Source organism: Astyanax mexicanus, chromosome 12 (genome assembly GCF_023375975.1).
Source record: "Astyanax mexicanus isolate ESR-SI-001 chromosome 12, AstMex3_surface, whole genome shotgun sequence".
NCBI classification, from domain to species: domain Eukaryota; kingdom Metazoa; phylum Chordata; class Actinopteri; order Characiformes; family Acestrorhamphidae; genus Astyanax; species Astyanax mexicanus.
In genome coordinates, this window is record NC_064419.1 from 32,277,311 (window position 1) to 32,303,807 (window position 26,497).

At 38.8% G+C, this 26,497-nt stretch overlaps 1 protein-coding gene across 12 annotated transcripts in view; it reads left to right on the forward strand.

Annotated features, from left to right (window-relative positions):
* si:ch73-138n13.1 (uncharacterized protein KIAA1671) overlaps positions 1 to 25,591 on the forward strand; it is a 98,073-nt gene extending 72,482 nt beyond the window's left edge. For 11 of the 12 annotated variants that reach the window (XM_049485484.1, XM_049485494.1, XM_049485489.1 and 8 more), the window contains 7 exons: positions 16,535 to 16,644; positions 19,253 to 19,424; positions 20,063 to 20,225; positions 21,061 to 21,209; positions 21,355 to 21,506; positions 22,217 to 22,306; positions 22,818 to 25,591. In XM_049485484.1, coding sequence (XP_049341441.1) covers positions 16,535 to 16,644; positions 19,253 to 19,424; positions 20,063 to 20,225; positions 21,061 to 21,209; positions 21,355 to 21,506; positions 22,217 to 22,292 — 822 coding nt within the window. In that variant the 3' untranslated portion in view covers positions 22,293 to 22,306; positions 22,818 to 25,591. The remainder of the gene's footprint in view (positions 1 to 16,534; positions 16,645 to 19,252; positions 19,425 to 20,062; positions 20,226 to 21,060; positions 21,210 to 21,354; positions 21,507 to 22,216; positions 22,307 to 22,817) is intronic. The other variant, XM_049485488.1, reaches the window with a different exon arrangement.
* The last annotated feature ends 906 nt before the right edge of the window (positions 25,592 to 26,497 follow it).

The window sequence follows — 26,497 nt, forward strand, 5'->3', positions numbered from 1 at the left end:
CTAGTGTGTCACCAGTACAGATGTCTTCTAAGATTTATATAGATTGTTCAATAATTTTCTTCAGGGACTATTTTTTTGCCACACAACCCCCCAAATCCTTTCTAAACTATGGTACAACAGTGTCTCAGGCATCAGGCAGTGTATTAATCATTTGGTAAAACATCTTTATGTAAAGGTCCTCACAGTAGATTTCCAACTACAGTGAATAATTTGTACTGGGTATGATTTTCTAGAACAGCGGTGATCAATAAGCTGAACAGACGGGTATTGATTACGTATTATTTTCTGAGTCGTGCTGTGAATGTTGTGCGCTCCAGCGCAGTGACTCTGCAGAAACGTGAGCCAGCATAGTGAACACACTGAACGCAGGGGTGAATCAGTCACTGTGCTGCTGTTTGCATGGCAGGTGGCCATTTGCTAAACAAACACACGCACACACACACACACACACACACACACACACATACACACACACACGCACACAGTGCCAGCCCTTTGCTGTCTTCATCTCAGCCATCCTCTCTCTCTTATTCTCTCCTGGTCACTCTCGTGCCTTGTTGCGTAATACCACTATCCCCCCCCTTAAGGTGGAGGAGAACGGGGAACACTGCAGTGTGTATCCCTCTCCCTTCCTCTCTCTCTCTCTCTCTCTGTCTCTCTCTCATCAAACACATTCTCTCTTTTTTACTCTCTGAATCATAGCCCCACTACACTTCTGTCTGCTTCTCTTACTCTATGTTTCTCTTATCTTTCTCTCTTATCTTTTTTCCTTTTTGCTTTTACTCCATTTCTTTTTTTTCATTCATCTCGGTCCTCTCTATCATTTTTTATATTCATTCACCTCTCTCTTCCTAGCCTCTTCCTTATCTTCTTCTTCTCATCTTTTTTCTCCGCCTCTCCTTTTGCCTTTACTCTCACTTTCTTTTGCTATCTTTTTCACTTTTCCCCACTCTCTCTAACTTTCCCCTTTCTCTATCTCTCTCTTTTTCCTTCTCTCCTTTACGCTTTCTTCTGTCCGTTGTGGTTCTCTCTCTGTTGCTGTCTTTGCATTCTCCCTCTGTCACCTCCTTTTGCTCTCTCTCTCTCTCTCTCTCTCTCTCTCTGTCTCTCTCTCTCCCTCCCCTCCCTCAGTGTATTTGTGCTCTGCTGGGTTTTGGAGAGTGACGCATTTCTGCTCTACCTGCCACTACCTGCAGGGACACGGACAGGGAAAGAGCGAGCGAGGGAAATCAAGCAAGCGAGAGAGAGAGAGAAAGAGAGAGTAAGAGAGAGGCGTTTGGAGCTGAAGGGCGAGCGGTCCTTGCCTCATTGTTTCCTCTCCCTTTCCCTGTGTGTGTGTGTGCCTGCGTTCACTCTGGATTCTGTTCGGACTGTCCAGTGGAGAATTTTTTTCCAGGCTGGTTTATGTTGCTGTTATCCGGCGCGTGATTGGATGAGCGTGAGGACGAGCGTGAGAGAGAGTGTGTGATCGTGTTTCTGGAAGTTTTTCTGGACTGAGAGAGTTCTGGGAGGTTCGGGACTGGAGTGTGTGAAGCTGCAGCTGCCCTGAAGGTTTGGGACGTGGCTGGTTAAGATGTGTGAGACTTTAGCTATATAGCTGGGTAACTGTGTGTTCTCAAGCTCTAAATCAGAAACGTTTAACTGTAATCGTAGCTGTTGAGAAGGTGGGGAGTGTTTGGTGTGTTCAGATAAAGCTCAGTTCTTTACACACACTCCCAGTAAGCTTCACTGACCTTCTGTTTGGTTCCTCCAGTGTCGGGTCGTGCTCATGTTCTCTGGCTTTAGTTGCGTTTTAGTTGCGTAATCAATAGAACTTTGTTATTGCTGCTCTTGGTGGGCGATCGTTCACTAGGTGTGTAGAGGTGCACTGTTGATAAACTGCACATCCAGATTCATTAAGGATTCAAATTCATTATAAAAGTATTCAGTGTTCAAGCTGTGAACGTAAACGGAGTTATTGCCCGAAGGAACCCAGCCTGTGTGTTAAGCTTAGAGTTTTATTAGTTGTTTACATTCCCATACTATATACACACTTCCTCTAGTGATATTTGCATTTTCAGAGTGGGTGTGAATCATACCATAATTAAATAGAACAAATGAAATTAGATATTTTCCAAAGAACTGCAATTGATAAAGACTAAATTATGTTTCATTAATTTCGAATTAAATTATTTAATTAACAGTTGCAATTCTGTGTAATCAGATTGCTGAAAAAACAAAAGAATAGGAATTAAACAGAATTAAAGTGTGAAATGTGCAACTCCATTCATTGACTGTTTAATTAAAGAATAGTAATTGAATTGATTTTAAGTTGTGAAGAATTTTCACACTTCACAATAATTCCGCAATAATTGAATCATATTGATGTGAAATTTGACACTTTATGCACTCTCAAATAGTTAAGAAGTGGAATGATTTAACATTAAATTTGAAGAAACACTGAGTAATTTCCTAATAGTGCAGTTGACTCACATTGCTGCATTAATTCATAGTGAAATAAAAAATCACTAACTCATCTGAATCCAGTTGTTGTGAAATGTGTCACTTAATGACACACTGAATCATTTTCTAAGAATTGTAATCAGTGAGTCAGATCAAATCAATTTCAGTCATATTGAAACTGAAATTAAAAACTGTCACTGAATCATTTTGTAAAGGAATTAGAATTTGGGTATTGTTTTGAGAAATTGTAAATTTTTTCAAGGACCTCTATAATTCTCTTGAAACAAATTGACAGATAATTCATACTCTTATTTATAATCAAAAGTAAATTAAAGTCATTTTCTAAAGAATCATAACTAAATTAATCAGAGCAGAGAATTTTCTTGAGGACAGAGTACTCCCCTTCGGTTTACTGGGGCATTTCTAGGCGCAGTAGATTTGCAGTGGTGCACATGCCAGTGACTGAGCTGTACTGTCAGTGAGTGCTTGTGTGTGTGTGTGTGTGTGTGTGTGTGTGTGTGTGTATGTGAGGCTAATTGTGCTACAGTGCAGACGTTGGGCCTGCGGTTAGAGACGCAGCTTTATTTAGAACAATATTACAGAGGTACTGTAAAAGGGCAGTAAATGCACTGTAAAGTCGGACACTGGGCAGCCCACTAGCTGCTGGATGCTGCAGTGCAGAGAGTCAAGAACAGCCTGTTCTTCTGCTGCTCCAGATACTCAATGTATCTGGTCTGAGGAACACTATTTGGGACACACCACGATCGAAATTTTATTATCGAACCTCCGGGAGTCTTCAGGAAGTGATCAGTTCTAATAAAATGCGTGGAATCTGGTGAACTTGGAGTTTTCTTTGACCTTTTTGAAGTTCCTCTGATGTTCTGATGGACATGGACTGTACTATCTCAAGCTGAACAATATACAAAAAGGTCAAGTTAACGTTGCCTGTATGAGCAAAGTGACTGTACTCAACAAACTCAAGCTTAACAAACTCAAAAAGGTTTTATTTTTCCAATAAAAGTGTGTAAAACTGGGCCAGCTCTATTGTGGACCTTCTGATGGACATGGTTATATCATCTTAAGCTAAAAAGCACATAAACGTATTTATAAGCCTTTTCAAGAATATAACAGCTTCACGTGAGCATTGAGATTCTTCTCAAAGTGGACTGTACCATCTTAAAGAGTCAAAGAAGCTCAAATACGCAAGCAAATTCTGCAAAGTTTGAACTTCTCATTGACTGTACCATCACTTTTGCTCACAAAGGAACAACATCATAACAGCACCATTTTACTTGGATATCATGCGATGACCATGGATGGTGTCATCTCAAGCTGAACCCCAGAGATAAGCTCTTCAAAGCATTAAAGGGTCTTTCCACTTTCTGCCCACCCTGGTTGCGTGTATTTGGACCCAGAAATGGATTACCTTGGTGATAAGCTTTCAGTAGCCCACTCCCAGATGTCTGGGTGGGTGGGCAGCGTGAGGCGCTCCCTGCAGGGGGCGCTCAGCTTCGTCTCCAGCAGTATAGAGAGAGGAGGTGGAGGAGGAGGAGGAGGAGATGGAGGAGGAGGAGTAGAGGAAGGGAGCGGGTTTAAACGGGCTGCCTCACTACGCAGTCTGGCCAGTCGCAGCCGAGAGTCCTTCCGCAGGTTTAGCCTCCGCAGCCAACAGCGGCTGTCACTGCGACGCAGGGCCACGCCCTCCTCACCGGCCACGCCCAGCACACCTTCTCCTGTAAGAGACCCAACACACACCAGTACATACCAGTATATACTGATGACATTCAGAAATGCTAATGCTGTGTTCCACTTACCTTGGATGTCTGATGTCAGAGCTGGGAATGACGTAACATCCAAATTGTTCAACTGTTATTGTTAGCATTGTTCCAGTTTAGCATTGTTAGCGATACCTGTATTTTGCGCATTCAAACATCAAGTTGTGCAGTACTATTTGTACAACTGGTTTAGAGAGAAACTAATAGAAATAACTGTAAATAAACTGTATAATATTTCTGCTTCTACTAATGCTGATGTGCTGTCCAGCTACCCATCCTTGGGGTCTGAACTTTTCCAGTAGGAAATCCAACCTGTAGGAGCATTTCAGTTCATGTTTCCTACTTGGAACTAGGAAAATCTCATCCATATTCAAATGGAACACAGCATGAGCCAATACAGTGCTACAGTCTAATTTTATTGTTCAGTTTTGCTGTTAGGTACTGGACAGACATAGCTAAGTAAGGTCTCCCATTGTTCAGGTCCTCAGAGATGGACTGAAGGCCTTGCAGGTCAGATTAGGACAAACTGAATCAACCAATCATGATTCGTCATAGTTGGGAGAAAAAGCTGGGATCCAGTTGGTTCCAAACTGGATTACTCGCTGATGGTTGATGATTGGACAAGTTCCTGGGCTTGTTTTTTTGTGCCGCTGTTGCTAAAGGGAACTCTCCTGTCTGTTGATTATTTTAAGCCAACTCTGATCAACTCAGTTTGGCTTAAAATATATAAGTCAATAAGTCAATAAGAATCAATAAGATTTTTTTGATTGCGTAATAATATCTGTTGCTAAATATTCGGTGCTTCCCAAGCATCAATGTGAGGAAAATAACCATCATTCTAATATTGTGGAGGTTCTAGATTGACTGAGAGTGTGAACTCTATTGTGAGCAGCATAAATGTAACTCTGGTTCTTCTAGAATTGACGTTTGTGATCCAGATCTAACTGTTCAGAATACTTTTAGTCACAAAAGTGGATCTAGCTTGTATTAAAATGTGTGGAGGCATGTGTTTGGATATATAAGAGATTTATCTATGGTGTCCAAATATATACCCAACTCTACACCCAACCTTATCTCTGACTCAACCCTAAAACCTAACCATTAACTATAAACTTAAAATTAAAGCCTTAAATCTAACCCATATCCCAACATTAAAACTGTAGGTCTAAGGTTGGTGTTAGCTGGTGTTAATAGACATTTATTTAAATGTTAGTTAAGGAACTACAGGGCATCTACACTAAACCATCCAAGTAAAGTAATACTCTTCCTAACAGGCTTTTTTCCTCTAAAATGGTTTTTGACCCCACTGCATCGCCTTGGCCTCTAGACCACTAAAGAAAGTAGTATATATTTTTAATCTTGACCTTAAAACTACCAGTTCGGAGATGTTCTAAAGGTTAATGGAAGTTTCATTACAAACCAAATATGAAAGGTTCTGCTGTCCTCCTATAGTGCTCTCAATCTTAATGTATGGTTTTATAAAAGGTCACACTGATTTTCAGCAAAGAGGTTTTCTGTAACACCAGAGCGGCAGGCTTTTGTAGAAACATGATGCGGAAGAAAGGCTGTGGAGGGTGGGCGTTCATCTGGTAAAACAGGGAGAGGTGTGTAAACTGTGCACGCTGAGACATGCTCCAGATTCTGTTCCAAAATGCTGCTGCTGACAGAGAATGAGAAAAGAGAAAAAAACAAAACAACAAAAAAAAGAAAGAAGCGGAAGAGCCGAAGGGGACAGAGAAGGAGTGTGGTAACAGCAGGCCTGAATCATCTCCCAGCGTGTGGAGATGTTCAGTAATCTCTAATATACCTGCTTATAGGGTTCCTGACATTGCATTACTCACTTAACTAGGGGCATACTGGGCCCAAATAAGTGCACCATTGGGTTTTCTAGCAGTATGTTGGCTAAGCAGACATTTTTGGCTATACTAGATAAAGCATTGTCTTGTTTAAAAGTAGTCGTGAAAGCCTTCTGAACCTAATAGTTTTTTTGCGTTGTCAAGATTGTAAATCAAAAATGTACAATTGTTTGTGTACTCCTTAAGTTAAACAGTGGAACTGTGTTCTCTGGAATGAGATGGATGGATATGAATAAGGGATGGAAGGTAAGGACAATAGTTGTGGACAGGAATAAATAAATGGAGATACAGGAAAAAACTAAGAGAGCACTTCAGTCTCTGGATCAGTTTCTCTAAGTTTGCTATTTATAGGTATATGTTTGAGTAAAATGACCAGGGGTGTTTTATTCTATAAACTACAGACAGAATTTCTCCCAAATTCCAAATAAAAATATTGTCATTTAGAGCATTTATTTGCAGAAAATTTGAAATAGTTATAATAACAAAAAAAAATTAAGAGCTTTCAGGCCTCAAATAAATTCAAAGAAAACAAGTTCATATTCATAAAGTTTGAAGAGTTCAGAAATCAATATTTGGTAGAATAACCCTGGTTTTTAATCACAGTTTTCGTGCATCTTGGCATGTTCTCCTCCACCAGTCTTACACTCCTTTTGGATAACTTTATGCCACTCCTGGTGCAAAAATTCAAGCAGTTCAGCTTTGATGGCTTGTGATCATCCACCTTCCTCTTGATTATTTTCAATTTGGTATCAAAGATACTCATAATTTTTAAGTGGTCTCTTATTTTTTCCAGAGCTGTATATGGATACGAAAAGTTTTTATTATGAAAAATAGGAATTGGTATGAATAGCGATGAATTTGAATAATAGAAATGGAGATGAATATTTAAAATAGAGGTGGATGGATATGTATGAGGAAGTGTGGGAAAGATGTTAGCTATGGTTGAGAATGAATAGATATGGATCTACAGATAAGAATAAGGATGGAAATGAATGGAGATTATTAATATAAAAAGGGAAAGATATGAATAATAGAAATAGTTATGAATAGTCATGGATATTTAATGGAGATGAGTGAATATGTACTATGGATGGCTATAAGTGAATGAAAATAGATATGGATTGACATATAAATGTGAATAGGGATGGATGGATAGATGGGTATGAATGGAGATAATGATGGATGTATAGTAATGTTGGTAAAGAGAACATTTTTGGATGGGTGTGAGTAAATGAGGATGCATTGAGATGTATAGATATGAGTATGGATGGTTATAATAATAATAGGAATTGGTACGAAAATAGAAGGAGATGAATAGAGATTGGTATTAGGGAATAGAGATAGATATGGGTGGATATGCATGGGGAAGGTGGGAGTTATGAATGTGGCTTGGTATGAATAGGAATGGATATGAATGGGGATAGATGGCATGGAGGATAGCTATGGATGTGTGTGAATAAATGGTGCTGGATGGATGAAAATTGGTGGGATGTGGATGTTTAAAAAGAGTCCATGGGTATGTTTGTGTGCATAAGCCACACCCTTTTTTGGACTGACTTTGCCTTGATAGCCTATATATTAGACAAGCTTTTGGCCCTACTGTGCCATTTACAGTAATTTACTCCATGCTTCTTAATGTTAACCCACTAATTTGATCAGTATAATTCTGTTATTGTTCTAAATTAGGGTCTTTAATGTATCTCCTGGCAGTTAGTCTTCTCAGTGAGTGTACACAGGCACGTAGGCGCACACACACACACACACTCTATTACCAGACATGAATTAACTTTTGTTGTTAGTGACTTAGCTCAACTAAAAAATGTAGACCTACATGATTTTCAGGTAACTGGTCCAGTTTTCTTGCATCTTAGGGCTGGGCAACTTTGTCAAAATATTATTTTATGATATTCAGTATTCACAATGCAGTACTTTTACATACAATGCAGACAAATCGCACTAGTAACAACAACTAAAGAAAACGATAATTAATTAAATTAATAAATAATTAAACCTCTCCTATCCTACCTATACAGTGTTTTTTTTTTATTGGAATGTGCACTTTAAGCAGGTTAACAGGACTAATAACTAATCATTTTCTCATTTTCTCCCCAATTAATGCAGCCAATTACCCAACCCACAACACCCTATCACTAATTATGCCCCAACACCAGGAGGGTAAAGACTAGCACATGCCTCTTCCAATACATGTAAAGTCAGCCACCACCTCTTTTTGAACAGATGCTGATGCTGCATTGCTGAGTAGCATCACAGCGCGATCGGAGGAAAGCGCAGCGACTCGGTTCTGATACATCAGCTCACAGACGCCTTGTGCTGAGCGACATGTGGGAAGAGAGCACCATCTATCCACTCAGAGAGAGCAAGGCCAATTGTGCAAGCTACATGAACAGGATTCGAAATTGCAATCTCCTGATCATAGTGGCAGGGGCTTAGCCCGCTGGACCACTTGGAGCCAGAGATATTGTTTTGTTTTTTTTTACCCTATGGCCCATCCCTACTGCTGTCTGTCTTTTTATAGTACAACATGGAAACAATGGTCTCTGGAAATTTGGACTGGTTTAGTTTGTTCCATAAACTGTTGCTCTTTTATGACTTATTGTTCATGTCATTGGAGACACATTTCCAGTCATAACCACTTGAAAACAGTAGTTAAAGCCATAGTAGGTGATTTTATTGAGTCCTGTTTCAACCAAAAATATCCCATTCACTATCTACAGCCCACCCTTTCAAAGCCCTCCCGCTAAACACAGAAACACTCATGACACTCCTGTGGAAGTTGTAGACTGTCGGATAACTACAAGTAATCACAATTAATTACCTCTTTTGTAAACCGTCCCTGAAAGAAAATACAGGAAAAGGCTACGCTTTGATGTATGTGTTACACACAGTGGTTTTCACATCACACTCTTCAGTTCCCTAGAATTCTCCAGCTCCTCTGTTTCTCACCATAGGAAAGTACAAAGAAACCCCGAAGAAGGTGACGTTGGTGGTTTGTGAGTGTGTTTATGGGGAATTACAGTTACCGGCAAATAGGAAATGAGTAGGCTGAATAACTTTTAATACATGCACACACAACCACACACACACACAAACAAACAGGGCGTGCAAGAACATGACTTCTCTTCTACTCAGTGAATGTGGCTACAATTGAAAGTGAGAGTAATTTCAGTTCTTCACAGCTCTAGATTTTTATTTTTTTTTACTCTTGTCGTATACAGGTGTTTGTGTTCTATTCACTTTCAATCCCACGGGTGTATAAAACCAAACACTGAAGCATGCAGACTGCTTTTACCAACAGTAGTGAAAGAATGGTTCGCTCTCAGGACCTCAGTAAATTCCATTGTGGTTCTGTAATAGAATGCCACCTGTTCTACAAGAACAGTTGTGAAATTTCCTCACTACTAAATATTCCACAGTCAAAAATATTGAAATAGTATTGAAAGTGAAAAGGTGTGTAGCCACTAGTGTACTGTAATGTTCACACTATGAGGTGCGCCAGATTTTCTGTGTCTATTTTACGTCTGTTTTCTGGTCTACTTTTATACACAGGGTGCACTGGATTAATAGGTAATACTTTTATGCCATAGGCACATTGATACAGTATTGCAAAACAAAATATCACAATATGATACAGTATCAATATTTTCAAACATCCCTAGCTATATTAGTAGTAGTCCAAAATAGCCACACTCAAAAACTCACTGGTTCTGGGTGTGTATCATGGACATGAGTAAATAAATTTTTTAATACTTTTATCTACCGTATTTTCCGCACTATAAGGCGCATTTAAAATCCTTTAATTTTCCAAAAAATCGTCAGTGCCCTTTATGTATGACTTCTACCAGACAGGTTTTAAGGAGCAGTAAAGCCACTCTGCTGAAGTGCAGCATTGTACAGGAGTTTCCGTTTAGTTCTTCAGCACTAAGGCTGCAGCAGTATTAGCATTAGCCGCTAACCACGCTAAGTGCTAGCTCTTTTGCCATTAATCCATCTTTTGGATTAATAGGTGCATTATGCGACACTAGTAAGAAACAGGGGTGTCGCCATGTTTTCCTTCTAATTCAGCGGGTCTCACTGCTGGGTGGCAAGACCTGTGAAGTTAAGCTAAGCTACTTTAAGTAAACAAACCTAATCCTTAGAAATATATAATTTTCAGTCAAACAAGCTTTTGATATTAATCTACACACATTTATTTAAAAAAAAACTGTTTATTGGGGTGAGTAAGCACTTCCATTTATTTACAGTAAGCTTCGATTTGTTGATTTCCACTAGGCTAGCCGCTGTTAGCAGCTAATGCCACCTGACAGCGCTACACTAAAGAACCCTAAATGTGTTCCGGTAAGCCAGGGTGATATTAGCTGGCGGTTCGTCCCATGTAGCTTGTTTTAACACGGTAAACACGCAGGCTACAGTCCGATAATACTTACCTCTGAATGTCGAAAGAGCTAGCGCGGTTATTGGGTAATGCTAATGTTGCTCCAGCAGTGCTATCTTAGCAGCAGGCTACAGGCCGATAATACTCACCTCTAAACGGCAAAAGGGCGTAAGTGGTAAGTGTAGTTAGCAGGTAATGCTTATACTGCTCCAGTCTCAGGTCTTGGTGCTGGAGAACTAAAATAATAACCTGTATAATGCTGTACTTCAGCAGAATAGCTTTACTGCTCCTTACAATCTGACTGGTAAAAGTCATACATAAGGTACACCAGATTATAAGGCACACTGATGATTTTTGGGAAAATTAAAGGATTTTAGGAGCACCTTTTAGTGTAAAAAATATGATAAGTAAATAATGTGTATATTAGCTAATATCAGGGAGTAGTGTGTGTATATGTGGGGATCGTATCAGCCTGCCTTTCACAGCCAAACTCCTGTGTGTGTGTTGTTGATCCTAAAGTGCCGAACAGCCTTTCTCTCCTCCCGTCTTCCATCCGTTTATTGTTCCCTCACTTCCCTGTAACTCGCCCTTCCTGTCTGAGTGTTGAAGGGGGACAAGGACAGGAAAAGGGGGAGAAGTAATCCAGTGTTTGTTGTACTGTCTCTCTCACTCTCACACTCTCTCCTTCTCCACCTTCTCTCTCTCTTAGTCTCTCTCTGTCTCTCTCTCTTTTATAGTGGATGAATTGATGATTGATGTAAATGCTGAAGTGCTGGGTGTTGTGGGTGAAGATAAGGCCGCTATTAAAACTCTGTAAGGCTGTGCTTTGTGTGAATGGAACATTGTTGAGCTTAGAGCCAGACTCCACCCTCAACCTGTCCATATCAGCCCCTGGGCCATAGCAACCCTCTGCTCCTCAACAACACTGCGTGTTTAGCAGGTATGCTGCTTGGGCGTCTCACACAGGCTTGTAGCGTCAGGGTGTGTGAAGGTGTGTCCTGGACCAAAGTTCACACATCACATATAAATAGATAGATATATTTAGCAAATATAAAATAGGTCCAGCCCAGAGATTAGCGAATGGGGTTCTATGCGCTATTAAAAAGTGATCTTCAAAATGAGTTATTTAGTAAAGGCAGTGAATCAGCATAGAAACATAACTTAGATTAGATGCTTGAATGGTGTGTTCTCTTTAAATGGGTTTAAGCGTTTTTCTATGTTATCTTTTATGGTATATTGGCTCAGTCCATGCAGTCCAACTGCTGCTATCTACCTCATTTTCCATGATGGCATGGGGAGGGGGCATGGTTGGTTTCTTTGGTTTCTTTGTGTTTTGAGCTTCCAGTGTAACAGCAGATCCATTGACAATGATTACAACCGTAATGACAGTAAACACACAGAAAAAGCAGTATTAAGTAGTCAGGTAGAGGGTAGTGTTACAGTAATTGGAAGAAGAGGAGAATTTTGCTTATACAAACAGTGTTGCATACAAAACAAAAAAGCAGAATGTTATGGAGCCCCAAATAACTTCTTTCCACTGTAGGGTGTGCCATATTGTATTGTACACAATAATATTGCAAAAAAAATTATACTATAAAAAAATACACTTTTGTTGCTTCAATAGTTTGCTTTTTCTTCACTCTGTGTTTCAGCTTATCCCAAGTCACCAATCTCAGTTGGGTTTAGGTCAGGGGATTGTGAAGGATAAACACTTTATTTGTTTACTACATAATTACATATGCATCCTTAATTGTTTAGTATCTTTATCTTTATTCTTTTTTAATTAAAAAAGTGTGTACGATCTTTAGACTGGTACTTTATTGTAGAAAAAGTGTTTCAATTGCATACTACAAGCTAATTCGATAAGGTATAGACTGTGTATTTATTTTAATATTGTTGGTTTGACAGGTTAGTGTGCGTTTTTCATTTTAAAATGAACATATTAACTCATTGTGTACTAGAAGGAAGTGATTGTTATGCATAATCTTTATTCTAACACTGTGTGGCATATTTAGGGCTTTGCATTGGCAAGTTTGAAATGTTCGATACGCAGGTCACGATTTAATATTTCACAAAATATTAAAATACTGTAAGCAAGTTGTTTTAATCAGTTAAAAACAATATTTATAAGATCTAAATAAATGTACTTTTTATGCCATCAGAACATTGATACTGTATTGCAAAACAAAATAACGCAATATGATACAGTATCAATATTTTCGAACATCCCTAGGTATAATAGTAGTACTCCATAATAGCCACACTCAAAAACTTTCTGGTTCTGGGTATGTATGTATGTGATATAAGTAAATAAATTTTTTATACTTTTATCTACCGTATTTTCCGCATTATAAGACGCATTTAAAATCCTTTAATTTTCCGAAAAATCGTCAGTGCCCTTTATGTATGACTTCTACCAGACCATTTTTAAGGAGCAGTAAAGCTGAACTGAAGTGCAGCGTCATACAGGAGTTTCAGGTTAGTTCTCCAGCACTGAGACTGGAGTAGCATTAGCATTAGCCGCTTACTATGCTAAGTGCTAGCTCTTTTGCCATTCAGAGGTGTAGTATTATTAGCCAGTAGTCTGCTGCTAACCCTGACTAGCACTTTTGGAGCAGGATTAGCATTAGCACTGTCAGGCGGCATGTAGCATTAGCGTTTAGCGGCTAATGCTCCAGCAATAGTGCTGTAAAAAAATTGGGAATCTAAGCTTACTGTAAATAAACGGCAGCACGTTACTCATAACCCAAATAAACAGTTTTCAGGAGAGAAATCTGTGTAGGTTAACATCCTGCACTCATTTGACTTTGAAAGAAAGTGTTTTTTTTTTTTTTTTAGAATTACAGTTTTGTTTGCTTAGCTTATTGAGACCTGCTGAATTAGAAGGAAAACATGGCAACCCCCCTGTTCTGGTGTGCCTTATGTATAAAAAAAAAATAGACCAGAAAATAGACGTTCTTTGTTAGTGCGCCTAATAGTGCGAAAAATATGGTATACTGCAAAGGCTCACTAAATATTTGAGTTAACTCAACTTTGACATTGTATTAAATATTATGTACTCAAAAACTAGTTAGCATACACACTTTTGATACACCCGCTGTTTTTGCCACTTACTTTCCTTACATAATCCATGTGGAGTACACCTTTAAAACTGTAGTGTCTACATACCACATTTTTTTTCCCCCACATAAAGCTTAGTGAAATTCTTTCAATTAACCCATACCAGTAAATTTGCGCTAACCCAGTTAAAGCATGCTAAAGGCTTTAGATCAGCCTCTTAAGTGCTTCATACATTCCGCCTGACGTTGCTGCTCATGTGATTAACATAAGTAGCATCATTCCTGTGGGGATCAGGTGGGTCCTGGCGGTCTCTGTTTCACCGCAGTTCAGGCATGTTCAGACATTGAGAAAGCTGTGTTTTATAATGCAGGGTTATAGTGTTTCCTCAGACTAGGGGGACGCTCATTCTGACTTTGATGTTTAAAGAGTCTCTGTCATGGAATACTAATTTTTCGTTCGTTTGTAAAAAAAAAAAATAAAAAAAATCTAAATAATCAAAATACTGTTCACTGCAGTCCTACAATCTACAAATGGAATCCAAACTAAGCTAATAAGCTAATATGATGCTTAGCCAATAATGAGATAATTTACACGAATTAGCATCTTTAATTTTAAAAAGTAAAATAGTTTATATGTATACCGGGTGGATGCTGTGTTGTTGCTATGTTGTTGTTAGGTGGTTGCTGGGTTTTTACTTTGTTTAGAGTTGCTTAGTGGTTGCTTGAGGTGTCACTAGGTAGATGTGCTGGTATCCAAAGTGGTTACTATGGGGTTGCCATGTTGTTGCTAGGTTGTTCCTTTGAAATTGCTTAGTGGTTGCTGGAGGTGTAATGTAGTTGCTAGATGGTTGCTATAGGGTTGCTAAATGGTTGCTTGGTGGTTGTTGTGGAGTATGAGGTGGATGCTATATTGCTAGATGGTTGTCATGTTGCTGCTTGGTTGTTCCTATGGAATTGATTAGTGGTTGCTGAAGGTGTTGTAAAGTAGTTGATAGGTGGTCGCTATGGTGTATTGGGTGGATGCTAATGGATTGCTAGATGGTTGCTATGTTGTTGTTAGGTTGTTTTTATTTAGAGTTGCTTAGTGGTTGCTAAGGATGTTGGTAGGTGGTTGCAGTGTGGTTGCTGTGGAATATGAGAACCACGCTACAGGGTTGTTAAATTGTTGCTATGCTGTTGCTTGTTTTTTTTATTTTTTTTTTTATAGAGTTGCTGAGTGGTTGCTCGAGATGTTGGTAGGTAGTTGGTAAGTGGTTGCTGTGATATATCAGGTGGATGCTAGATGGTTGCTAGGTTGTTCCTATAGAGTTGCTAGAAAGTTGCTTAGTGCTTGCTAGTGGTGATGCTAGGTGGTTAGTGTGGTATATCAGGTGGACACAAGATGGTTGCTAGGTGGTTGCTCGGTTGTTTCTAGAGAGTTGCTAAGTAGTTGCTAAAGGTGATGCTAGGTAGTTCCTGTGGTATCATAAGTGGTTGTTAAGGTATCATATAAGTGTTGCTGAGTTGTTCCTGTAAAAGTGTTAGTGGTTGCTGGAGGTGTTGTAATAAGGTTGATAGATGGTTGCTATGGTGTAATGGGTGGATGCTATAGGGTTGCTAAATGGTGCAGCCCTAACTATTCTAAAATCATCTTTGCGCAGTGACCTTGGAAGGATCTTGCCTTACATACTGAATTGTGGGTCAGTCCCAGACATGCAAGCAGACCTGCAGAAACACCAGCTAACACCAACTAGCTCATGTTTGTGCATGTGTGTGTGTGTGTGTGTGTGTGGTTGGCTGTCTGCTGTACTGTAAGTGGTTTCTCAGATGTAGGCTGGTTTTGTGTTTGTGTGTGTGTGTATGTGTGTGTGTGTTTGCCTGTTTAAGCTGTTTGTCAGATGTTAGCATGGTATGCTAACCTAACCTAAAGAGCAGTTCAGTTCTCAGAGGCCTTTTTCTTTTCCTGTCAGGAAAACTGAGATGATGAATGTCATCCTGCTCAGTTACTTACTCACTCACGCACACACACACACACACACACTGACTGTACACATTACTGCTTCTATTCTCACATTTTTCTTCACCTCTTCTCAAAAATCCCAAGGTTTTCTCTCTGATGCGCACACTTTTCACACACTTCACCCTTCCCCATCAGTTCATGCAGGAACCTGAATGTGTGTATATGTGTGTGTGTATGTGAACACTGTACCCTCTGTAGCTGTCCTCATTAAAACTGACATGGTTGAACGCACAGGTTTATCACGCACTCCATCACCCACTCTCACCAGTTTGCCCAGTTCATTTCTTGGAGGTTGTTCCAGTAACTCATGTTGCCCCCTTTTCCCTTTAAATTCAGATCTGAACTAAATGTGTGTTCTTTTTTTTTTTTAGTTGAGTTGAGTTGAGTTGGTGAAGTCACTATTTTCCGATTAAGTCACATATATGAAGACATTTCATTTATTCTGTATATTTATTATCTATATTCCTTCACATATATTTGTTTATTTATTCTCCACTGAATATTAAAAATACAACTTTTTATTTTACTATTTTCGGATGTCCGTCATAAATGCTTTGCTGAGCTGATTTTTGTTGCTAATGTTTTTTTTTTTTTTTTTTTTTTTTTTATTCTTTTGAGCATCTGTTCTGTTCACGTGGCAGTGTGTGTTCCACTCAGCCGGTCTACCTGCACTGAGGGGAACACACACACACACACACACACACTAGGCTGACTGGGGGTCTCCTTCTTACTGGTTGGCTGTGATCCTGCTCTGTTGGAGTGATGTCACACCCCTGTGTAGTTCAGTTCAGCATTGGCTACTGATGTAATGCTCCTCCTTGTGGCAACTGTCAGTATTTCAACACACAACTACACGTGTCCAAAAGTACCAAGACAAACATTCAAATCAGTTGAGCTACTTAGAAAATAGCTGACCAATAGGGCTGGTAATGTGGAGACATTTTGTATTTTGTATATGTTCTAATGTATTCTTGCATCTTATTCATGTTTCTCTCTCTTTTCTTCTATAGGAGCAGGTAAAGCAGAGTGGACAGGATGAGCATAAAGACACAGACACTTTGGTTCAGGAGACGGACAGTCAGTATGGCACGTGGGAAACAGGGCTACGCACAGATGAAAGGTGTGTAACACAAACACACACACAAACGGATGTCAGTTTTCATCTATAGAGGTTTTAGATATAATGTATGTCTTACATTTGTTTTTCACATATTACATTAAATGGATCAATAGAAATCCTCCGGAATTACTTAATTAGGGACAGTTTTATGGCTACTCCGGCCTGGAGCCACTAAAGGACACCATACACAAATGGGAGTGTAAGCATGTAAAGGCAAATTTCATTAAATGTCAAAGTTATTTTATTTAAAATATGAAAAAAGCTAATATATATTATGCTGATATTATGCTGACAAGACAGGCAAACCAGAACAGCCATTATTCAGAAATACATAAGTCAAATCTAATCATTTTTGACTTTATTCAGGTCAAACTCATTCATTGATGAAACTTAGAATAAGGCCAAAAGTTAGCATAACTTTGTTAGGCAAATGTTGCTCCTATTTGTTGCTCAACCTGACGTCAGCCTGAAGGAGCTGTGCTCTTTCTCCTTTGGTAAGGTCACTGTGTGCTTACAGCAGGGACACACAACCCCCTACTGATTCAGGTGGATGTAGTGGTGGAGGACAGCGGGATTGTGCTGAATCACTGCAGTTAAAGCAGCGCTGTAGCAATTTAACACCAGGATCAATAGTCACAGTTCAGGAGCTACACACTGACCGATCGTGTCTGCTGGTAATGACCTTCTGGCCAGTCACCCAGCTGGGGAAAAACATGCAGCCCAGGAAACATTATTGGGTGATTGGATTATCGTTGAAAAGGTTAACCCTTGAAAGCCAAGTGCATCATATTTGATATGTGTAATATATTTTTTATATCTGCAATTAATATATGTAGACTGATAATTAATCAAATTAATTATTGAATAATATGTAGAAAATGGCAATAATATATAACACATTAAATATGTAATAATGAATTATATAGATAGGAAGATAAAATGAAAACTGCTGCAAGGAGCAAATTTAATTCCATATGGACACCCTTTCTAATGATTTCAGTTATCTACTTTAAGTTACACCCATTGCTGACACAGATGTACAAAGGCACACAAACAGCTCATCTAGCCCCTGTAGAGACTGTAAAGAAAACATTAAAATATTACAAGAGTAGACTGGGTTTAAATCAGACTCGGTTTGAATCAGACTGGGTTTAAATCAGACTGGGTGTAGATCACACTGGGTATAGATTAGAATTAGTTTAGATTATACTGGGTTCAAATCAGACTGTGTTTAGATCAGACTTGGTTTAGCTTAGACCATTTTTTTTAGATTACACTGGGTTCAAATAAGACTGGTCTAGATCAGACTAGGTGTAGATCAGTCTGTGTTTAGATCAGACTTGGTTTAGATCAGTTCGGGTTTAGATTAGGCTGTGTTGTTAGCTAGTGTGTGATATGCAGGTATACTGGAGCTGATGTATGCTCAGCAACGACCTTTGGACAGTTTGGGTGGAGCTGGACATGTAAACAGGAGTTTTGGTCTGTGTGGCTAAATGCTGAACTGATCTTGTACTACCATCTAGTGTCTTTAGTTGAGTACTGCAGCCTTAAAAGTTGCTCTACTTTACAGTCATGCTGTTGTCCTCTTTTCCTTAAGGTAGAGGTTATCCAGAACATTAAATCAACTCCCAGGTAAAGTGAAGAACATTTAATGATCTGGTTTTAATGGCTCCTAAATAAGGCTGTATATATTAGGCAGCGAGTGAAGAGTCAGTTCATAAAGTAGATGTTTTGGAAGTAAGAAAAATAGGTAAGAATCTGAAGCACTTTTACAAAAACCAAAGACTCTGGTGAGTTTATTGTATTTTGTATTTTTGCCACATGCAATGACACACTTATTAGTCAAATGCACCTCTATGTTGAACTACACAGCAGTTTTTACTAGTATATTGGGAGGGACAATTTTTTATGAGGGGCATTTTAATGTGGCTTGACCTTATTCAGATATAGAGCCATATCTTACACCGTGCACAAAGTGTGTCATATTGCTATCTTACACTTCGTCAACAGTCTATTTTTAAGACTTGCGCTGCATCAAATAAATAGTGAAGATCATTATGAATAAATGTACACTGATGAGTGTGGTAGTAATTGCTATCTTGGGGACATGTCGACCATGTGTACCCTGGCCCATTACACACACACACAAGGACTCACAGCACTGCACAGTCCCAACTTTTACATCATCAATAAACAGAATACTAAATAAAATAATACTGCTCTCCCTGTAAATTACCTGCTCACACACCTTCACAGCGATTCCTGAAAAGTTGCGCCTTTTAGATGGCAATCCACCAAAGACAGAACGCACCAGACTCAAATTAAAAAAATTAGTAAACGCCCATTGCTTATTGACAATGTAAATTGTGTCATACTGTGATGGCTTTTATGAAGGGGCCAGAGCATCTCCAAACATCAGAGAAGTCTTGTAGGGTGTTTCTGGTCAAGGCCTATTGATGCCCCTACCTCACACCTTACAGGACTTGTAGGACTGTAATGTCTTGGTGTTCCAAATTTCACAGGACGCCCGTAGCTCAACCTATGTTTATAAAACAGAAACCGTGTAATCAAGTGATCTTCTTTCTAATGTTCTCCTCTTGTTCTCTAGTCTCACACCAGCTACCCCCTCGTCAGATGGACTCCTCACCCCGTCTCCACGAAAACCAACCCCTGCTCAGACACCTGAGGAACCCACACCTGCAGACGCCACTCCTGTAGACACTCCTATCAGCCCTGCCCCTTCAGCCGAGGAACCTCTGGAGCCGCTCGCTTTTCCAGAGGTGTGTTTATCAACAGTGATTCAGAGATGTATTATAGTCTGTCAGAATAAGCATATGGATCATAGGAACATTATAGAGCATGTAGAATATCCTCTATGCTTACTTTAATGTGCTACAGTATTTTTAGAATGAACATGGGGATAATAAGAACATTAGAGCAATATAGAGGTCCCCCTATTTTTTGTCTAGAATATTACAGTCTGTCATAATGAGCATGTGGATCATATAAACATTATAGGGCATTATAGAACAGCCCCTATACTTTCTGTATTGTATTACACTCATTCAGAATGAGCATGAATCGTATTAACATTATAAAGCATTATAGAGCACCCCCTACAGTTCCTGTAGTGTATTACAGTCTCTCAGAATGAGCGTACGGGGTTCATATGGACATTATAGGGCATTATAGAGCACCCCCTATATTTTCTGTAATGTAGTACTGTCTGTCACAATGAGCGGGTGGATCGTATTGACGTTAGAGAGCATTATAATGTACCTTCTATACCACCTGCAGTGTATTGCAGCCTGTAAGAATAAGTCTGTGGACCATAAAGACATTATAGAGCATTATAGTGTACAGTGTGTTGAAATTATTTAATGTGTTCTGACTGTGATTATTCTCTTCCCTGTGTTAGACCCCCACCACTCTACTGGACTCCAGTGCTCTTCGCTCCAGAGCGCAGCTTGGTAAGAGAATGAGCCGCAGAGCTCCGCCTTCCAGAACCGCCCGCCATAGTGCCGCATTTACCCAGCTAACCACAGCAGAAGAAGAAGAATGGCGCTACAGAGATTCAACAGGTACTGAACACTGCAGCTGATGATCATTAGCAGATTATAGGCTAAAGCTGATAATTGTGGACCAAAATACCATTTTTTGATTTAACATTTTGAAATGCATTATGCAATATCATCAATACAGGGGTTGGACAATGAAACTAAAACACCTGTCATTTTAGTGTGGGAGGTTTCATGGCTAAATTGGAGCAGCCTAATGGCCAATCTTCATTAATTGCACATTGGACCAGTAAGAGCAGAGTGTGAAGGTTCAATTAGCAGGGCAGGAGCACAGTTTTGCTCAAAAAATTGTAATGCACACAACATTATGGGTGACATACCAGAGTTCAAAAGAGGACAAATTGTTAATGCACGTCTTGCTGGCGAATCTGTCACCAACACAGCAAGTCTTTGTGATGTATCAAGAGCCATGGTATCCAGGGTAATGTCAGCATACCACCAAGAAGAACCAATCACATCCAACAGGATTAACTGTGGACACAAGAGGAAGCTGTCTGAAAGGGATGTTCAGGTGCTAACCCGGATTGTATCCAAAAACATAAAACCACGGCTGCCCAAATCACGTGAGAATTCAATGTGCACCTCAACTCTCCTGTTTCCACCAGAACTGTCCGTCGGGACAGTAAATTATTGTGGTCTAAAACCAGGTGTTTCAGTTTCATTGTCCAACCCCTGTATCTGGTTGTTCGAATCATTTTTATATGTCTCACCTAACTATATTAGCAAACATTTTCCCATTAGAGAAATTCACAAATATCCTCAAAAAGAAAAAAAAAAAACCTTCCTCAGGTTTAAAGAATCTCATTACATTTCTTCTCTCCTATTCTTGTCCCTAAAGAAGATAAGACAGACTCAAAACCTCAGGAGGAAGAGGAGTCAGACTCGGAGGAGCAGCCTCGAGAATCCCGGACCCCTACCTCCTCTGCCGCCTCATCCCAACCCCAGAGAGTCTCGCTCTTCCCTGGCATGGACCCTTCAGCAATCATGGTGAGTCTTACCAGAAGTTATTACTCTTTTTTAGCATCAGAAGGTACCACTGATAGTACTGACGATCCTAAAAAGGAATCAACACACTTCAGGATGAATTACATGAACTGAATTTCAGAATTCCAACACATTACTTCTCCTACAGGCCCAGCTGAAGAAGCGTGGTGATGGAGACACTCCGGACGGTCCCGCCCCCTCTGCCTCTGCCTCTTCCTCTCAGCTCTCACGCTCTCCCAAGTCTCCCTTCCTCCCACGAGCTGCCCGTGTGCTGCCCCCTGCTGGTAACAAGGAGAACGGGTGAGTGTGTGTACACTTTATAACACACCAGACCTACATAATCAATTCATTATTCTTCAGTGTAAATGTTTTTTAAAGCATATAAATTCTGTTGGTTTATTCTTATAAAAATTGGACACTTTAGTGAAAAAGTAAATAATGCAATACAAAGTTTTTTTAATTGACATTGATGTACTATTTCATACTGTATAAAAATTAAGAGACCACTTCAGTTTCTGAATGAGTTTCTCTAATTTTGCTATTTATATGTATATGTGTAAGTTAAATTAACATTGTTATTTCTTCCAAATTCCAAATATACATATATTGTCATTTAGAGCATTTATTTTCAGAAAATGAGAAATGGCTGAAATAACAAAAAACAACTTAAGAGTTCAGAAATCAATATTTGATGGAATAACCCTGGTTTTAATCAATTTTATACATCTTGACATGTTCTCCTCCACCAATCTTACACACTGCTTTTGGATAACTTTATGCCACTCCTGGTGTAAAAATTCAAGCAGTTCAGTTTGGTTTGATGGCTTGTGATCACCATCTTCCTCTTGATTATATTCCAGAGGTTTTCAATTTGGTAAAATCAAAGAAACTCATCATTTTAAGTGGTCTCTTTTTTCCAGAGCTATATATACTATATATATATATATATAACCTGTTTATTATTATGACACTCTGTTTTAACTGTAAGCATTCTTTCTGTTCTCCTGCAGGGAGGCGGCGTCACCACAGTGGCTGAAGGAGCTTAAAACGAAGAAGCGGTTGAGTCAGTATGAGAACGAGAGCTAGGCCTCAACAAGCACGTAGGAGACGATTTCCAGATCTTTACAGGAGACGTTGGGTGGAAAAATATAATTTGCACAGTACAGTCTTTACTTTCTACCAGTCAAAAGTTGATTTAATTTATACCTAAAGAAAAACCTTTAAATAACACTTTGCTACATAATCAACTCTTTGGACGTCCCAAGTCTCCCGGAAGTTGCGGGAGTCTACCACATATCAATAACTGCTCCCTGAAGGAACACTTTCCTGGGGTGGTCCTGATGAGAGCCAGTTTCCTCATAATATTTTTGATTAGTCTTTGCGGCTGCACTTAAGGATATTTTTTAAGTTCTTGAATTTTTTTGTATTACTGACCTTCATTTCTTTAAATTAGTAAAGATTCTTTATATCTTCTGCTTTAAATCTTTAACCTGCTTTTAATGTCAGTTTGATCTGTGCAAATTAGATTTATCTTCCAGCTCCTCCTTTACATCCATAAACCCGTTAATACTCCCAGGTTGCTGTTTCTAATATTCTGTTTCCTCTTCTTAGGATGCCTTATAACTGGAGTACCTGTAGCTAAAACTCGATGACAGAAGCCTTAACCTCTGACCTGGAGTCGACGGGAAACCCACTGCTGCTGATGAATTACATCATCGTTCTGCTCGTGTTTAATTGGTGGTTTGCTTTCTCTGTGCTCCGCCCCCTTCCTCCCTCAGTCCCTCTCTCCCTTCCTGTTCCCATGGTGTTACACGTGCATGGTGCCTTTCTAGGAGACGAGAAGAGTGTGTATCATTACGTGTGTATGTGTATGTGTGCGTGTGTGGGTATATGCGTACGTATGTACGTATGTATGTTTGTACGTATGTGTGCATTTGTCTGCCTGTATTGGCTGTATGTATCTACTCAGCTCCTCCTCTTCCTCTTCCTGGGAGAGGATTCAATTGCATAGAGCCACTTTACTTCATTTACTGGTGAGCTGCAGAATACAGAAATGGGCGGGGCTTGGAAAAGAAATGAAAAAAAAAAAAAGAACTCAAGAATTGTTTCGGCTCACGGGACCATGCAGGGTGTTGGATAGAGAGCCGAAATTGCTTGTTTGCATGACTGGAGTCTGCACTGGACGTACCAGTTTCTCCATTATTATTACGAGCGATATTCGGTTTGGTTTTCATCATTTATTTTTGTTTATTTTTTGTTCATTTTTCATATTTGTATGTTCATAGTAGTTACCTTTTTTTTCCTCATTGCTTTTTTTTCTCATTTTATTCTTTATGTTCAAATGTTGGATGGGTATGGGTGTAATATGCACATTTTGCATTTCTGTAGGGTTACAGACAGATGATTTAATTCACTTTTGTTTATGTTGGACAGTATAGGATCATGTATTTAGTCAGAAACCTTCAGAGTAATGGAGAGATGTTGTATTTTTGATGGTTTGAAGGAGTTAATCAAAACACAAGAACAAGATAAATATATAAATATCTATATTTTTAAACAGTAAATCTTAATAGAAAAAAGTCCTTACTAGTTATGTTTCTGCACAGATTGTTGTTATAGAACATTCCTTTTAGCTTCATAATGTATCAAAGAAAGATGCAAGAAGGTCTTTTTTTGTATGTCTGCTGGGAATCAATAGTATGATTTGTATGAATTGTGTGAATGAACACAAATGAATCCCTGATTGGAGGATTTGTATGTCTCTCTGTCTGTCCAGATTGTCAGGGTTTGTATGTACGAATGAAATTGGACAGCTGTGCTAGACATGTTATGGTAACAATGGTTGCTATGAATCCTGTATTACTAATGCGTTATGAATACCTTATAATGACTGTCATAAACTTATAATATTAAAGAGAACGAACTCACAGTGACTAAAAGTGACAAAAACAACATATTTCTCCACATTTTAAAGGCATATAATAACTCACTTCATCTGTAAAGCTTGTAATAACATTTTATAATACATTATAATCTCTATAAAAGAATTGAACAATGTATTAAAACTTTACAATGGTAATACAAAAAGTACCTAAGTTGTGTTATACTGCGTTGTATGTATACTACATTAGTATGCAGTTATGAACAGATATTACAAGGCATTATAAAAGTCTTGTAAATACTTGTACTCTCTATAATGAATTATATGTTATAGGAAAAAATTAAGAGACCACTTAAACATTGAAACATTTTTTGAAATATTTTTTTTAGAAATCAATATTTGGTGGAATAACCCTGTTTTTTTTATCACAGTTTTCATGCATCTTGGCATGTTCTCCTCCACCAGTCTTACACACTGATTTTGGATAACTTTATGCCACTCCTGGTGCAAAAATTCAAGCAGTATTTGTGAGTTATTATACACGGTTATGACAACCATTATAAGGTTTATTATGTACAGTACTCCGTGTAATGCATTACGAATACAGGATTCATAGGAATCTATTTCTACCCATGTGCTTTTTGTTTTGTACTTCACATTCCTTTTTCTGTTCACTATTAAACGATCATCATATGAGGGGACATAACACAACAAATTATCATTTATCTTTGATTTCCTGATGTTTTCTTTTCTTTTATCTTTTGCTCCCCTTCAGGCGCATGTACAATCATTCCCTCTAAAGCTCACTGCAGTCTTATATGTCAGAAAGCTAGTGTTGGCTTGCTTTAATCATGGGCCAAATATATGATGATGGTGATGATGTTGCACAATCATGATGAGTTAAACTGGGTGTGGATGGTTCTCCCAGTAGTTCCGCAGATAATGAGGAGCGCTGGAGGACACTGGTGATCTGTGTTCTTATTCGTATTCTCTCTCTCTCTCTTTCTGTCCTGCCTGTTCGTTTAGTGTTTACTGGTCAGCTTAAAGGGATGGTGTAAACGTACTGTAAGCAACACTGCACATTTGTTGCCACTCGTTCAGTCCGGTTTGTTCCTTCGTTCATTAGTACGTTTGTAACGTTCACCCGAACTTCCGCTGGTTCGTGGACACGCCCTCCGACAAGCACTTTCCGGTATCGGTTGATGGACAGCAGTACTGACCAATAGGCTGACACTTTACTTTATAAACGCGTGTTCCTGCAGTGTAAAGCCTGCATAAACGCGGGAAGTACGTGAGCGAGTGCTGATTTTTACTCCCCCGCTTCTCTTGAAACCCCTGTGTCTGTCCGCAAGTGTTTTTGTCCGTACAAGGGTTAAATTTGTCCTTTTTATTTTTTAAAATCACTTTACAAAATGTATATTTCACTGCGTTGTACAACCAGTGTCTGTAAATTCATAATTAAAAAAAATACAATAAATTTATTTTCTTTGCTGCCACTTTCAAAGCGAGTCGTTGCCAGTTCTTGTTCATCATTTTGTTCAAATTTAATGTGATTTATTGCATTTTTTTTTATCAGAAACGTCTACTACAAGTGTCTACTACTGTATATATGAGGGTCTGCAACAGTTTGTGCACCCCAGTTTAAGTGAAATTCTGTTGATCTTATAAGTGTAAACGTGACCACATTCTCTACATAAAACATATGACATTTATTTCTGCACATTTTATATATCATTTCTATGTACAGTATTTTCATTTAACATACTAAAGATTATTTCATATCTTCCTATCTTCCTAAAATAACTCTTTTCTTTTTTCAAGTTTTTCAGGAAACACTAAAAACATGAGAGCTGTTGTGGCTATGTAATACTAGTAATGGTTTAAGAGGATAGTTTATTTTATAAGGAATTTTGAAAATATTGTTTGAAAGACAGTAAAAAGCATTGCCCTTCATTGCTCAGGAAGAAGTAAAGTAGGGTTTACAGAAATACTTCTCCAGAAGCTTTTCACTCAAGTAAAAGTGTAAAAGTACTGCATATTAAAGAACCTTAGACGGACGTTTTAATAGCTTGAGTCTTTATCTTTATACTAGGCTACATATCTGACGTGTTCTTACTGGAGTGTGGGCGGGACATGTACAGATGTGATGGATCACGTATAAACCAATAGGGTGATGGAATGGTATAGGTTTATACTTCCCTACAGCCAACCACAATCAGATTCACTCTGTCTGGATGGAAAGATTTATCTGCATAGGGTTTTTTTTTTATGATGAGCCAAAATAAAAACAAGCTGGTTTAAAATAGTAGCAATGAGGCTATTTTTAAAATGTAAGTAGAAAGTTCCGAAAATTGTGCACTTTAGCATGAATAAAAAGAATTCTACCTTCTGAACTCAACAGTAGTGATCC